Raw genomic sequence first — 17,925 nt, 5'->3', positions numbered from 1 at the left:
AAAACAATTTCATTTCATGAGATTATTTGAAAGGGTGTTATTTTCAGGCTGCTGCTAAATTTCTGTGGTGAAAGCATGATACTCAAGGATTAGATCCTTTACAGACAGCTTTTCACTCCTCTGTGGTGAAAGCATGATACTCAAGGATTAGATCCTTTACAGACAGCTTTTCACTCCTCTGTGGTGAAAGCATGATACTCAAGGATTAGATCCTTTACAGACAGCTTTTCACTCCTCTGTGGTGAAAGCATGATACTCAAGGATTAGATCCTTTACAGACAGCTTTTCACTCCTCTGTGACATTGTTGTTGTTGGGGTAGACGTAACTGCCACAGATATGATGACATCAAAAGTGGTGGTTTATTACACACATCTGAACAATTTTTATTTGACTCAAATGAAATAAGCAATACAATATTCTGTCAGATAAGGTACATTTATCTTTTTCATTTGTTACATTTTCAGTTGTATATTTATTGTAAAATTAGTGCTTTCATTTGCATTTTATACATCTGCTATTTCAGTAAAGCATGTTTTAAAATGACAAATTAAACAACCAATAATTCTCTTGCATTAACTTGGGCCTAATCCAGTTGTCACTGAATAACATTGCTTTTCTTTAAGTATGAAACTAACTGAAACCAAAACTACCTTTGACATGGGGCCCTGAGTGGCTGAGTGGTCTAAAGTGCTCTCTGTTACGGATCACTGACATCTCACCTCTGTCTGCATGGGATCGAGTCTTGGATTTGGCTCATGTGGTTATGTGAGAAAGCTTGCCAGTAGCTTCTCGTGGGTCGGTGGTTCTTCCCAGGGTTTTCCCAGGTTCTTCCTCCACCATTAATACTGGCCGCCATGCATAGTCTATTGTTTGCTGAAAAATGGCATTAAACCCAACAACAACAACAACAACAACAACCTTTGACACTCTCAGTGAACTAAACCAAACCTAAACTATTGATACCACTCACAGTAAACTAAACCAAAACCAAACCTACCTTTGACACTCAGTGAATTAAACCAAAGCTAAACTATTGTTATCACTCACAGTAAACTAAACCAAACCAAAATTACCTTTGACACTCTTCAGTGAACTAAACCAAAGCTAAACTATTGTTATCACTCACAGTAAACTAAACCAAACCAAAACTACCTTTGACTCTCTCAGTGAACTAAACCAAAACTACATTTGACACTTTCTCTTAACTAAACCAAACCTTAACTATCTTTATCACTCAGAGTAAGCTAAATGAAACCAAAACACTCCTTGGTACTCACAGTTAACTAAACCAAACCTGAACTATCATTATCACTCACAGTAAACTAAATCAAACCAAATTACCTTTGACACTCTCAGTGAATTGAACCAAAACTAAATTGGCATTCACAGTAAACTAAACCAAACCAAAACTACCTTTGACATTTTTGCTTAACCAAACCAAAACTATGTTCATCACCCACAGAAAACTAAACCAAACCAAAACTATCTTTGTTATTCACAGTAAACTAAACCAAACCAAAACTACCTCTGACACTCTGAGTAAACTAAACCAAATCAAAAACTACCTTTGACACTCTCACTAATCTAAACCAAATCCAAACTACCTTTGACACTCTCAGTAAACTAAACCAAACCAAAACTATCTTTGACACTCAGTAAACTAAACCAAATCCAAACTACCTTTGACACTCAGTAAACTTAACCAAACCAAATCTACCTTTGACACTCTCAGTAAACTAAACCAAATCCAAACTACCTTTGACACTCACAGTAAACTAAACCAAACCAAAACTACCTGTGACACTCTCAGAAGTGGAAAACCTGCCTTCAGTAAATGCATTTCCATTTCATTCCAAATTAAGAAAAATTAAAGAAAACCATGAATGTAAATAATAAAAGAAAAATCAGAATGCATTTCTGAGACCATAAATGGCAAGATGATGGCCATGTAAATGGGAATGGGATGCAGATGGAATGAAATCAAACTTAATTTCAAATGGGTTTTAAATGCAAACAAACCGTGGTACAGATTCGGTAAAATTGTCCATATTCTGTCTACTTATGACGAGATACATGACAGCAGTATATTTTTTCGTTGTTTGATCTGTGAGGAGTATAGGCTATGTAAATCGTAATATTTTGATATTTATAAACATTTTGGGAACTGAGGAACTGAATTTGCAAATATTTCACTGGAAAGATAATTATGCAAGACGGGCAAAAATTCAGCCATTTAGGAATCTATTTAAATTTGATGTTACAAAGTCATCTTTGCTAAAGAAAAGGAAATGTAAATTCTTATTATTCTACTGATCCTCAAACAGCCTAATTAGTAATGTTTTGATGACTTTTTGCTATTTTTATCACTTTTGAAATTGATGCCTAATGATTAAGATGCATTTAATACAAATGTGTGATTTTCAGTTAGTGATTCCCCATTTGTGTCCATTTTCAAGAGAGAAAAAAGAAACCATCTATCTCATCCTGCAGCAAAATTAATTTTTTGCATTTCTACATCTTGTCTCCCATGAAAAGCCTTCTGTGAAACCAGTTTTTTATTGCAGGAGTTGCTTTTGAGAGGTTACAAAGTGGATGAAATGTGATGATGAGCATGAATTATGAATTTATCATTTACTTTTGTTGTCTTGCCTTTTTTGCAAGGTCTCAGCCAGTGGATATAAAAGAACCAATAATTACACTACCTTCCCAGCTACACTGCAGACAAACAATATCCTGTCATGTGACTTGAATGGTTATCTACCTCTTCATGCAGTGTTAGTATCAGTCAGTAATGATGGAAGACTTCACAGTAATGAATTGCTTCACATTGCCTACAGTCCCATCTGCTACAGCTGTGATCTCACATCAGGATCATGTGACCTTCAGGTGAAAATTTTAGTCTGTTATAATATTATTTTACATAGATTTTTCCATAGCTGACACTGTATGAAATAGAGGACCGAGAATATCGTTGACGATTTTATTTTGGACATGTACATTTAAGGAGTCTTGAGTCAGTTTGAGGATCATCTGGTTTGTAACAGGAAAAAATATATGACTACAGACAAAGCCATTCAAGTCCATACAATTGTAAAAAGGTAACATTAAGAAGAAAAAATGAACGCATGGCTTTCATTTAATGAACAAGTTGGTTGATTGTGGATATAACAGCGCACCACTGTTGTTAGTCTTTTTACAATGCTTTAATCAACAAGAATTTCAATATATATATATATATATATATATATATATATATATATATATATATATATAGGGATACTGTGGAACAGATAATATCTACTGAGGTAAGATATCATACATTTATGACATGATATAAATTATGATTTAGAAAAATTTAAAATAATCAGTTTACATAAACACTTTACAATGTGATTTCATTTGTCTATTGTGCTCTGTGGGATAAAGTTGGGGGGGGGTTTTAAAGACTACTAAATTTTTGCTTTGTGAATTTTTGTTTAACTTGATAATTTAGAAAATTGATCATTTTGGTCTGTCCCAACATATGTTTCAAGAAAGCATGAATTTCTGTTGAGTTGATAGGTTAGAGAATAGAACATAATGGACTATCCCAACACACACAGGGAGAGCATAAATTTTTAATGATTTAATAAATTAGAAAATGCAGCAATTTGGACTATCCCATTATTTAGTGAAAGTAAATGTATGCTGACTCTTTAAAATAAAATGAAATTTTTTTATTCAAAGACTATTACAGTAAAGAATATTACATATAACGTTAAAGTATCACATTGTATTTTTTCAATTCAGCCATACTGCAGTTTTATGTCCTGCATTTATTTTTGTTTTTCCTGCATCAGCAGATTCCAAGACATGCATCACTTAAGAAATAGTTGCATTAGTAGTAATACTATCGACAATATTTATTACTGGCATTAGTGGTGATATTGTCAACAATACCATCAATACTCACTTATAAGACAACTCCAAACTGGACAGACACAGATCTGCCTACGCACAATGCATCAGCAGATCTGGTTCTATGCAGTTTTTAAGGAGTAATTAGTAGAACAAGCAACACAGACCATGATTTGCAGGCGCATTATACTACAGCAGATCATGATATATGTTGGTTGCATTTTGCTCAACTTATAAGCAAGTACTTATGGTATAAACATTTTTATTGGAAGTCTTGTACATCATACTGCAGTTTTCAGGAGAAACATGTTGTTTTTCAGCCCACAATCTGCATGTTGGATGGCATCTGCTATGCTCCTGGGCAGTTTAATCCCATCAGTCCATGTGAACTCTGTGACCCGATATCCAACTTATGGAGATACAAGCCTTGTGAGTCTTACAGATGATATCATTTGTTATGTGGAAACTTTGCACTAAATGGATGAACTGTTTTCTTTAAATAAATGTACTTAGTTTTGAAATGGTGTATATACCCAATAATGTTTAATATGAGATAATAATGCACAGGTCATCCTTATAGAAAGAACATTTTACTTTACTGGATTGTTCCAAAAAGACAATTAGGCCACATTAAGAATATGAATCTACAAACAGTTTGTATAACTATTTCAAAGGTAAATTATGTTTACTGAGTCAGCTGTACTTTTTAGTAAGCCAGTTAAAATATATTTGCTAAGTGAATGGTAATGATTTAAGATGCAATTCATCTATTACAGCTGATACCTGTCCTGTTTCAAGTACTACCACATCCATAACAGCCACTTCTAGACATGATAGTACAGCTCCTCAACCAGACACCACTACTCCTAATTTCAACATAACAACTTCTAAACCAGATACAACCACCACCAGACTGAACACTACAACTCCTAAATTAGATACAACTTTTTCTAAACTAAACACCATGGCTCCAGAATCAAATACTACAACTCCTAAACTAGGCACAACCCCTACTACACTTAACACCATAACTTCTAAATCAAACACCACTAATCCTAAACCAGACACAACCACTACTACATCAAACACCACAACTGCTAAACCAAACACCACAACTTCTAAACCAGACACAACCACTGCTATACCAAACACCACAGCTAGTAAACTAGAGGTCACAACAACCTTCAAAACAAGTACTACAGCTCCCAAACCATACTCAACTCCTCAAGGAAATGCAACTCCTCAACAAGATACAAGTACACCAGTCAAAACAACTGCAAGTCCTGGTTCAAATGTTGGAGATACACAGGGACAGAATAGCAAAGAGGAACAACAACAAAGTGATTCAAGTAACCTGATCATTGTGATCATTGTAGCTGCTGTGGTGGTTGCCATAGTTATTATAGTTGCCATTGCTGTGGTTTGTAGATTAAGGTGGGTTAAATTCCATTATTAGCTGGAATGCTTTGTTTCTGTTTATCTTCTTCTTTTCATCTTTTTTGGCCCATTATTATCAGTCTTCTCTTCTCTATCTCTCTGTCGACTCTCATTCTTTCTACATATATTACCCAGGGTTTGCACAATCTTGAAAAATGCTTGAATTTTGATTACCTCGAACAGTGCTTGAATTTGAGGTCAGATAAAAATAAGTTTTTTTTTGTAAAGTGCTTGAGTTTAAAAGCAAATGTATTCCTTTTGAAATTTTTTCATTTTCTGACACTGTCATCAATAGAAAAGCAAGTCCTGATGAAAATCATTGGGATTTTGCTCAAGTCATTAATAGACCTGGTTATGTAATACTTAAATAGGGAAAAGATGGTGACACTGTTGCGCCTATCACTCACCATTTAATTCTTTTATTGGAGGAGGGAATTGGTTTTGTGGATAAAGGATAATAGTTTTCAAACCTTCAGTATACCACCTATTTAAACTTATATTTCAATGTGATACACATTGATAAGTTTACAAGATTTAATATTCTGTATTTTTTTCGCACATGAGCCAACTTTGTAAACTTAAAAACCAAACAAGAAAATCTGGTGAACTGGTACATTTATGAAGCAAATAAACAAATGTGCCTTACAATATTTTTTTCTTATTCAACACCTGTCCTTCATAAATTTAATAATATAGTGGAAAATTAAGAACCCATTTAAGTTTATAAAACCTGCTTGCTGATGCAACTCAAAAGCTGCATAATTAAAACTAAAAAGTAACCTCCAACTCGCATAAGGTATGGCTTTGGTGGCATGTAATTTTCAGGTGTTCAGTCTATTAAAAAAACTTCACATTAACTTAAGACAGTATCAAGTCACGAAATGAAACTATGCTTATTAAGACAGTATTTTCCATCCCCTGTCTGTTCAAGAAAAGAGCACTCCAGCAAATTAAAACATTTTTAACGCGACATACATATGGACCTTCTTATTGGATTGTCATTGTCCAGATATTTATGTAATCTAATAGTTAACAGTCCTCATTATGAAAATCACTCCTCAAAATGTTTCTTTGAGTGATACTTTACTTAAATGTGAACAACAGCAATTCTGTCATTGCAGTAATCATAGTAACAGAAAAAAATGTCTCCATATGCATGTATTAAAGCTAAATGCATATTGAAACATTTAGAATAAATTTTATGTTGTATGCCTATAATATTAAGCAAATTTAGCCTCACATGAAATAGTACTCAAGACTTTTGAGAGTCTGAATAGAAATAAAAACCACTGCTGGTCTCTGCATCCATCTAAGCAGTCTACTTACAGGCTAGACCTCTCAAGTCATCCATCCCTACCCCTGGGGAATCACAAGTTGCAATATTGGTTGGGACCTTGGATCACCCTTTGGTTAAAACTTTGGAGTACTCTTGTCACAGTTGTCTTGCATGCCAACTACTTTTGGTGGTTGTTGTTGTTGTTGTAGGGTTTAACGCCATTTTTCAGCACACAATAGGCTATACATGGCAGCCAGTATTAATGGTGGAGGAAGAACCCGGGAAAACACCGGAAACACTTTTAGTGGTCTTCTTTATTCTTCATTCTTTTAAAGGAGGAATCATTGTTGCCAGAGTCACCTCACTGTTTACTGTCAGCTGTTGCAAACATGTTGAAGCATGGACTTAGCATTCGCTGTGGAACTGCTCCATCCCTGCAGGATGCTTCTTTGGAGACTTCAAGGGTCTTGCTGGACCACAGCAAAAACCTCCCAAAGTTATCTCCTTCTGGGTAGAGATACTCCTCAGAGGCCTTATTTGTTCCATAACATCCCAGGATTTAAGGAACTTTGCATGTTAAACAAATTCAATTCAGAAAATGTTTCAGGAGGTACACTACTGCAATGATTATGAATGCCATAAAACCCTGCATCTGAGAAGTCTCTATCAATCTTTAAAATGTGTGTTTTTACATCCCATCTTCCCTCCACATTGAGAAATACCTCAGGTTTGGTTTCAAGTTGGATGTATTTCATTTTGAGTTCTCCTCTTTTGTCTTCCTTCTGCCCCCAGAGCATTTACCAAGGTGATAGGGTTTTTCAGCTTACTTTTATTGTCCAGGAATAAAAATTCACCAATGTTTTGATGACTGGTTGATGCACAACATCCTTAGAGATTCATTCTGAAGGACTCACTCCTCTGTTGGTCTACAGTGACCCATCTGGGTCTTATCCCAAGCAGGTAAAGTCATATTTCATCCCTTCTCTGGATCTGGTATATTTGGGGATGAATTTGCTTCATAATAATAGCCCAGATATTCTTTACCTTCATGCTTCTAGAGTTCATTTCATTAAAACCATGTTTCAGCAAGGATGGCATCTGCATTATCTAAACCAGGAGGCAGTCCACTTCCAAGGTTTATTATGTGAGTTGAGAATCTTCTGGATTTCATGCAGTAGGAAATGCTAATGTCCTCCTTTGTGAAGACTTATAGATTTTTTCTTTCTTTTTGACGAGAGAGAATATTCAGTGTTCATCTTTCTGAGATCATCAGAATGTTTTGAGCTTCAAGAACTCAATACAGCCATGATGGAATTCTTTCTAAACCCCTTTATGAACCACTGAATGAAGCTTCCTTCATGAACCTTACCTGTTTTCCTGCTCTTCTTGGTATCTCCAAGGAGGAACAAACTTCATCCTTCTCAGGGGAAAAGGTTTGTTACAGTTCAGTGGTAGTTATGAGGGAGTGCTTTTCTTTGCCAACCATAGTTCTGGCTAAAAATGAGCTACTTTCAGTATTCCCACTTCCTGCTGAGATTCCCAGTCTCAGTTTTGCCTGTGCTTAGTATGACCAGGATAGACTCCTTTGCCCAATTTGGCCATTTTAGGTTTTATTTGACTTCTACATGGAGAACGACCACTTGGAAGCATTTCTTTCTACCAATCTGGGGTTCCTTGGATGTTTCAGCAGTCACTATTTCAAGGTGGATTGCCCTCACTCTCAAGAGAGCTTAACAGTTTTGTACTGAAATGGATCTTTCTTTCAGGAGTAATAGGGCCCACGACATTAGGGATATTGTGTCATCTTTTGCTTGTTTGAATCAATTTCCTTTGGTTTGTGTTATAAGAAATACATTCTGGCAGTCGCACTACTTTCTCATGCATTTACCTTCCTTTGATCTTTGGTGCAGCAGAGCAATGGCATTTCATTTGTTTGACCAAAGAGTAATAGGATAACAGCCTTCTACCAGCCTTCAGTAGTGAACAATCCATTGGTCAGCAGACTGGGCACGTGGTTCTCCACCTCCATAGGGATGCAATCTTAGATACTTCAAAGAACTTACTGGAATATAGCATGAACCAATAGAAAGTGTCTCCACTAGATGTGGAGTCATTATTTAGCAGCTTGAAACCTAGAGTGGCCTCCCAGGATATAAGAGATCAACAACACCAGTCCTTGATTCTGGTTCAAGTTCCAGCTACACTAGATAAGAAGCGTTCCTATCCTGAGAGACTTATGTGTCCTGGCTTAAATGTTTTAAGTAGGGGTTCAAAAAAAACTTTAGATCTTCTTCAAAGTGCCTTCTTCCCTTTCATTCAAATAATGGGTACCTGGAATAGTAGGACAGGACTTTCAGTGACTCCTCCATCCTCTCTATTGAGGAAGGCTTTCAACTCGAGGAAGTTGTACTATTTCCTGTTAAGTCCATTCTTACAATTTTAGTAGGTTTCAGGCCAAACCAAAAATACATGGGTGCCTTCCAGAATAAGACTAGCTTATCAGCTTCTCAAATAAATTTTAATCTCTATCAATGACCCCATTCAGTTTTATCAAATTAAAATTCCTAAGGAAAAAGATACTTAAGTGTAAGATAAATAATGAATTATGGCAATTTACTCCCCCATCCCACATTTCACTGACAAGGTAGATGTACACCCTTTTTAAGAAAATCCTGGTGGCATCTCTGCAGAGAGATCTTTCCTCATGAGAATAAAAAGCCATGACGTATAAGCTACTGTTGCATCTTGAGTCTTTCTTATTCACCTACATGGTTGTAAAGACCATGTTAAATGATTGTTTATAAGGTGGACGACAGTCTTAAATACATGTAATTTGGATGCCTTCAGAGCCACAGTTAAGAACTTGTCAATGTAACAGTCACTTTATACCAACTGTGAAAAACATTCACCATTCTTTACTTCTTTTACCACAAAATTGCAGTGACACCATTGCCCAAAACTTCTGAGCTGGCTATCACTGCATTTGTACACATGTATTGTCTTTAGTGACTAAGTGTTAAATATCCTGTATCAGATCTAAGAACCTGACATCAGCTGGCATCATATCTCATCCACTCCAGCTCTAAGACCATCTTGACTTATGCCTGGCATCATCAGGATTGTGTATGGTGAGCTGCCTTCCCAGCACTCAGTCACAGCCCCAAGATGCAAACAAAATCTGGAACCCAATAACACAGTTCCCAGCCCTGCAGCAGATGCACACTTAAACCAGCACCAGATTTGGTTCTAATGTCTCCCACAACATCCAGTACAAGATTTTTGAAGCAACACAGACACCAGATGGTTCTATCATTCATTGGTCCCAGCTCTGCTGCAACCTTTTCCTGTCTGCAGTGTCTTTCTCTGGTTACCTGATACCCAATGATAAAAACCAGAGAGCTACCTGATTCCTCCATCCAGTCATTGCTTCAGTCACTAGCTACCAAGGAAGGTCCACTATCATTCCACATATAACTCTGAAGTACATTTGCAGACCCATTCTTTCCTACTCAGTCCAATGACGTCCATGGAAGAGTCAGTTTTCAATACATCCATTACATCCATTTGATAGATCTTCCAGCTTCTGCCTGCAGAGTTCTGTCCTCTTCCTTGTGCTCTTTAAATGACTTTTAAAATTCCTGCATCGTTCAACCTCTTAATCAACTGTCACTCATCCATTTATCACAATCAGGTCAACTGACCTGCATCTTGGACTACTTTCAAAATCAACTTCAAGACCCCCACATAAGCTGTCCTTCACAATTTCTGGCATCCTGATTGGAGAAGACTTAAGCATTTTACTGCAGATAGATTCTGCTCAGAAGACCAATAGGTCTGGCAAATCAATCAGGGAGCATCCAGATCATCACAGTCCTCGATCCAACTCTGCTATCATGGGTTCCTCTCACAGCTGTTTTCATATGGCGAGTTTTTACTTTTGATAAAAAAAAACAGAGATTATTCACAACACAAACTCAGCGGAACAGGATCTCAAGGACTCAAGGCTAATGGCAAGCTCAGACCAATGATCATCATAAGCTCTCTCAAAAAAATATGGGCATCCAAGTTCAGACTGGAAAATTTTACTTTATATACCCATTCACAGGTCTGCCGAAAATTTCAGGGGTTCATTTTCAGAGACACCATTTTCCAGTTTAAGTATTCCATTTTAATCATAATCTAAGTCCCTTGATCTTGACAGAAATCAAAAACGGAGTCCTGTCACTACTCTAACCACCGCTAAATTCACGACTTCATAACACATGGCTGAGCAATCCTTCATACCAAGACAAGAAATCCCTTGTTTCTCTCTTCTGTTGGATTCCTTGTCAACAAGTACAAATCTGATTTGGTGGCAAACCTTCATTCATCTTGGCATGGACTTCAAAACCTATTTGATATGTGAATTAGAGGGTTCAATATAAACACTTACAGATTTAGTGGAATATCTTCTATAGTGATTTTAGAAATTTTGGACATTATTGTAATGCAAGTTTTAAAATTCACACAAGGTCAGAAACCATATAAAGTAAAAAGTATATTCGATAAAATTATTGATAATTAATTTTCAAGTTAAGTCAGTGAAGCTTTGTTTGGTTTATCAGAGGCTTATTGGCACCATCAAGGTTGGATTTTAGGGCAACATCAAGGTATGGTTTAAAAAAATTATATTGGAGTGTTTTCACTTTGTGTATCTTTGATAGGCAAAAACAAGGCAGGATCTATGCATTTGAAATCAATCTGGTCAAAGAACAGATTCTTTTTACAAACATATGATGGGAAATTTAAAGTAATATATCTTTAAACAGACAGAAGCAACAGATGAGCAGAATCAAAATAACATGATGGTATGTGCTTTAAATTATTTCAGAAGTCGGGAGAGCAGAAGACGAGAAAGAAATGATATTGCTGAGCATGAAAATTCAGCAGTTGATGCCATTGAAAGAGACAATCACAATCCACTGAAACAAGAGTTTGGTCTACTACACAGTACAAGATCAACAGCATCAGCTGCCAGCTCAGCCTCATATCTTAGTGAAATCTTTAGTGGCAAAAGATGGGGACCTCCTGCTGGTCATCAGATGCAGGGACAGTTTGATGGTGAATTAGTCTATGATAATCCGGCCTATCATACAGTGGAATTAGCTCAGGAGAGACAACGTAGAGATTCTGACATGCACATCAAGGATGATGATAATGGATTTCATGTCATAAGGAAGAATGAAAACCAAGGAGAGATAGATCATGCAATGACCATGATGGAGTCTGCCATATCAGATAGAGAGAGCTCCACTGAAAGCCATCCCTTTGAGGCTGGGCATTATGTGGCTCCAGATCTAACTGTACAGGGACCTACAGAAAAGTCTGATGATTTTGGTGATGATGATGTTCCAGAGGAGGTTACTAGGCTGTAATCCAGCATTGCATAAATGTAGTCCATATGAGCAGATTTTATATTATTTTTGTTTCATATAAAAAAATTTTAATCATTTTTCAAACACAAAATTACATGATTTGTTTGTGTAATGTAGATTTTTCCTTATTTAAATAAGTATAGCAAAATGAACTTTTTCATGCAAATATATTCTCTGTACATTTCAGTATTAGAAAATGTAGTTGGTACCTGCTAATAATGCTATATTGTATTTAAAAAAATGAAATTAAATACTAATAGTATACTTTTACAACCAGAGAACTATTTTGCAATCATATCCTATGTGCAGATTTGTTAATTTAGAACTTAAAATTTCTGCATCCATCAAAGTGTAATAACCATCCATTGATTTAAAATTGAAGTGTAATAACCATTATTAGATTTAACATCAAAGTGTAATAACCATCCATAGATTTAACATCAAAGTGTAATAACCATCCATAGATTTAACATAAGTGTAATAACCATCCATAGACTTAACATTAAAGTGAAAACAACATCATGAGATTGTACATCAAAGTGTAATAACCATCCATAGATTTAACATCAATGTGTAATAACCATCCATAGACTTAATATCAGAGTGGAAAAACATCATGAGATTTAACATCAAAGTGTAATAACCATCCATAAATTTAACATCAAAGTGTAATAACCATCCATAGATTTAACATCAGAGTATAATAACCATACATAGATTTAAGACCAAAGTGTAATAACCATTCATAGATTTAACATCAAATGTAATAACCATCCATAGATTTAATAATAAAGTGTAATAGCCATTCATAGATTTAACATTAAAGTATAATAACCATCCACAGATTTAACACAAAAGTGTAATAGCCATCATAGATTTAACATAAAATTGTAATAACCATCCATAGACTTAACATCAAAGTGAAAACATCGTGAGATTATACATCAAAGTGTAATAACCATCCATAGATTTAACATCAAAGTGTAATAACCATCCATAGACTTAACATCAAAATGGAAAACATGAGATTTAACATCAAAGTGTAATAACCATCCATAAATTTAACATCAAAGTGTAATAACCATGCATAGATTTAACATCAGAGTATAATAACCATACATAGATTTAACATCAAGTGTAATAACCATCCATAGATTTAACAATAAAGTGTAATAGCCATAAATAGATTTAACATCAAAGTATAATAACCATCCAAAGATTTAACACCAGAGTGTAATAGCCACCATAGATTTAACATCAAAGTGTAATAGCCATCCATAGATTTAACATCAGAGTATCATAACCATCCATAGATTTAACACCAAAGTGTAATAACCATTCTTAGATTTAACATCAAACTGTAATAACCATTCATAGATTTAACATCAAATTGTAATAACCATTCATAGATTTAACATCAAACTGTAATAACCATTCACAGATTTAACATCAGAGTATAATAACCATCCATAGATTTAACATCAAGTATAATAACAATTCATAGATTTAACATCAAACTGTAATAACCATTCATAAATATATTTTGATTTAATATTTTAGGCCTTATACATTTTTGGGAATTCCTTCATACAATGGTGATCTAAATCTCAGTCATCTTTGTTTGAAAACAGTATGTGCAAAACGATAAAGAGCTAACAGATTATGTTGGAATATAATGGTCCTTAATTGTAAATATACAGTTATAATAACATGTTAGCTAATTCAGATATTTATGCTATATATAGCATATAAATGTCATAGTTTTGTTAATTTATAAGAGGGAGACGTCTCTGCAAGTTGTTGCTAACATCTGTTAGTTGCTCAGATAAATTCCAATTGTAAAATATGAATAATATACACATCTAAAAATAAGTGTACCTGCTTCTACATACACCTTCATATAGAATACACCTGCTCATAAAGAACAGTATTTTTAGGTCTATTTCCTAATTGCATGATCAGTTTTCAACCTTGATATAAATGACACTTATCATTAACTTTAAACCTTTTGTTCTTCCGCAAGTGTCCTTTATAGACTGGTGTCACTGTTGTTGGTATAGCCACTGCCCATGCAATCCCTATGGTTGTGTGGGAAGGGGTCATGTCCAGTGGGGGGTCCATAATTCCAATCAAACAACTTTTTTTATTGGAATTGAGCCCAGAGATTAAGTTTTGGCAGGACATGGGGTAGGGCAGATACTGATGAACAATCCATGATCCCAAACTAAATTTGTTTGATTTGTTTGCAATAACATTCACTGTTTACAAACCTATATTTATCCTTGTTTAATTAAAATCATACCAAATGATAATTTTTTTGAACTTATCCTTGTTTAAACATAATCATACCAATGATACATTTTTTGTAACATTTTTATCCTTGTTTAAATATAATCATACCAGTGATATATTTTTCATATTAATACCAGTGATATATTTTTCATATTAAGAGCTGTCAAAACATAATTACTTTTGTGCAGCATCAATATTAAGATCTTGGGTTACAGGAATTGGAGCTTCTTTTGACAAATTGCTTTTATTAAATGTCTTCTTAAATTCACTATTTGACAAAGTTTTGTTTTTTTAGCACATCCATATGGGAAACCTTCTTTCTTTTTGTCAATGACAATGTTCCCTCTGCGATATCATCATTGTAAGGTCTTGACATGTGAAAGTAGTCCATACTGTGACCTTGTTTAATCAATTCCGGTGAAAGTAGTCCAAACTGCAATGTTGTTTAGTCTATTCTAGTGAAAGTAGTCCATTCTGTGATGTTGTTTAGTCTGTTCTGGTATTCAGACTTCAGTTATCTTCCTTCTGTTTTATGTACAACCATTCATTATTGTACATTTGCTATTCTAACTATTCCTTGTATATTTGCTACTTTAATAGGTGTTTATTATAAACACACTGTTCAAACTTGGTACTATATGTTTGGAATCAATGTATATTTCTCATTTGAATCAACCTTGAATATTGTTAATTATGGTCTGAAGTCAGTCAGACGATATTTTGGGGCAAATTTGAGTCAAAATCTAATATTTATTTATATGCCAAACATATTTCAGTTTCAGTCAGCAAATCATCTAATATTTGATATCAAACCAGGAATTTGACAGTTTTTCAAATTTGTGTGTTCAGCTAGGTGCAATTTTTTCAGATGCTAACATTCTCAGATCCTTTGGAGAAAAACTTTGTTTTGTGATGAACATGGTTATACATATCAGGTTTAAAATTTACAGTAGACCACAGAACAAGTTTTACTTATCACAGTGATTCACACTATACAGTCTCTTGGTTGGATCATTGTGTCTCTACACAATCTGGTCATTCTGCTATAACTATGAAATACCACCATTTTCAGATATTTAAAAAGCATACAGCATCATCAGTGTCAGTAAAATTATGATTACCTTTAAATCCTATATACCAAGTACAAGTACCTTTAAATCCTATATCCCAAGTACAAGTATCATTAAATCCTATATCCCAAGTACAAGTACCATTAAATCCTATATCCCAAGTACAAGTACCATTATATCCTATATCCCAAGTACAAGTACCATTAAATCCTATATCCCATGTACAAGCACCATTAAATCCTATATCCCATGTACAAGTACCATTAAATCCTATATCCCAAGTACAAGTACCATTAAATCCAATATCCCAAGAACAAGTACCATTAAATTCTATATCCCATGTACAAATACCATTACATCATATATCCCATATACAAGTAACATTAAATCATATATCCCATGTACAGGTATCATTAAGTCTAATAGCCCAAGTGCAGGTATCATTAAATCCTATAGCCCAAGTGCAGGTATCATTAAATCCTATAGCCCATGTACATGTAACATTAAATCCTATATCCCAAGTACAAGTACCTTTAAATCCTGTAGCCCAAGTACAAGTACCTTTAAATCCTGTAGCCCAAGTACAAGTACCTTTAAATCCTGTAGCCCAGGTACAAGTACCATTAAATCCTATAGCCCAATTACAAGTACCATTAAATCCTATAGCCCAAGTACAAGTATCATTAAATCCATAGCTCATGTACAAGTACCATTAAATCCTATAGCCCATGTACAAGTACCATTAAATCATATAGCCCATGTACAAATACCATTAAATCCTATAAAAAGAACCTTTAAGCTATAAAAGTGGGTATTTATTACTTGTATAGGTCACACCACCATCAATGTGTAAATTATAAAAGCAGCTACTTACTACTAGTATGTCACAACACCACATTAACAATAAAAGCAGGTATTTCTTACTTCAATGTCACACTAACATCATTATGAACAACAGTCAGTTTAAGCAGGTATTTGTTACTAATATGTCACACCATCATCACAGAATTTATCTGACTGAATCTGTGCAAACGTAAATGACACAGTGGCACAAAATCAACTATAATTACATTTGTGTGTTTTGGCTTTTAATAGAAAAAAATATTGAAAATGAATAATTTTTTAAATAACTGACTACTCTCAAATTATATCTGAACACAAGAATAAATGCTTCTACATACTGAAAATAAAGGAGAAATTAATAGTCTTGTTGATCGCAACTTCATTTACATTTCCACTTGACCAGTAACACTAACATTTTCTGAACAAAAAAAAACCAAATCATCTTAATGGACAGTTACCCCAAACTGTACGCAGGTTTGCTTCTTGAACCTTCTAAGGTCATTATCAAGGAAAGGTCTTGAACTCAGACCCAAGTAAACATCTATTTATAACTTACAAAGAAGACAAAAGTTAGGTAAAACTGTATCCTCAATCATGACGGATGATCAGGCACTCATTAAAAACAACATATGTAACACTGAAGCAATTCAAATTAACCCAAGCTGTAAATACCTAAAATTACAAATATTCTTAATTTGTCAATCGATAAAAATTTAAACCTAATTCTTTCACAATATCAATAAAATTGTCATGTTTTAATATTTAATGACATCTAATAAAAAGGGTATGTGTTTTCAGGTGTGTGGTATCAGTAGTATGGTAAAAATCTGATTTAAGGCCATGTACCACCTCTTTTCAAAACCCCACATCAAACTTCAGTAGTTTGGTAAAAATCTGATTTAAGGGCCATGTACCACCTCTTTTCAGAAGACCACATCAAACTTGGTAAAAATCTGATTTATGGGCCATGTACCACCTCTTTTAAGAACCCCACATCAAACTTAGTAGTATGGTAAAAATCTGATTTATGGGCCATGTACCACCTCTTTTAAGAACCCCACATCAAACTTAGTAGTATGGTAAAAATCTGATTTATGGGCCATGTACCACCTCTTTTCAGATACCCACATCAAACTTAGTAAAAATCTGATTTAAAGACCATGTACCACCTCTTTTCAGAAACCCACATCAAACTTGGTAAAAATCTGATTTATGGGCCATGTACCACCTCTTTATCTAATATTGGGTTTCAAAAATATGAGAAGAATGAGGGATTTAAGAGCCATGTATCCTTCTTTACACCATATTAGGCTTCAAGACAATGGAAATCAATTAACAATGTACCACCTCTTTATCCCATATCATGCTTCAGTAGTATGCTAGAAATGAAAGATCTAAGGGCTATGTACCATCAACCTCAAAAACCCCATACAAGGCTTCAAATCATTATTTTTCCATGTTTGTTTTTATGTATAAGCATTTGTTATGCTACATCTCTTACTATACATCTGTGTAACTTTCTGCACAATCAAACTCAACTGAGTGCATGAAATCCTGAAGGCCTCCACATGGGTTGACTGGCATATTTCAGATTTTGTACTAGTTATGGTCCCAAGCCTTGTACAACAAGCTGATAATCAATTGGAAGTGGCTCAAAGTATCTTGGAAATAATGTTGAATTTCTGTAGCAAATCA

At 34.7% G+C, this 17,925-nt stretch overlaps 1 protein-coding gene across 1 annotated transcript in view; it reads left to right on the top strand.

Moving 5' to 3' along the window:
- LOC149794876 (uncharacterized) overlaps positions 1-14,535 on the top strand; it is an 82,639-nt gene extending 68,104 nt beyond the window's left edge. Inside the window, exons 18-21 of the mRNA XM_089963726.1 lie at positions 2,663-2,887; positions 4,219-4,327; positions 4,675-5,332; positions 11,482-14,535. Of these exons, the coding sequence (XP_089819852.1) occupies positions 2,663-2,887; positions 4,219-4,327; positions 4,675-5,332; positions 11,482-12,025 (1,536 nt within the window). The 3' untranslated portion in view covers positions 12,026-14,535. The remainder of the gene's footprint in view (positions 1-2,662; positions 2,888-4,218; positions 4,328-4,674; positions 5,333-11,481) is intronic.
- Positions 14,536-17,925: the final 3,390 nt, after the last annotated feature.

The sequence above is a fragment of the Sinohyriopsis cumingii genome, chromosome 7 (assembly GCF_028554795.1).
Source record: "Sinohyriopsis cumingii isolate HCF-2022 chromosome 7, ASM2855479v2, whole genome shotgun sequence".
In the NCBI taxonomy this organism is placed as follows: Eukaryota; Metazoa; Mollusca; class Bivalvia; order Unionida; family Unionidae; genus Sinohyriopsis; species Sinohyriopsis cumingii.
Note: the sequence above shows the minus strand (reverse complement) of the source record. Positions and strands in the feature narration are given on the sequence as shown.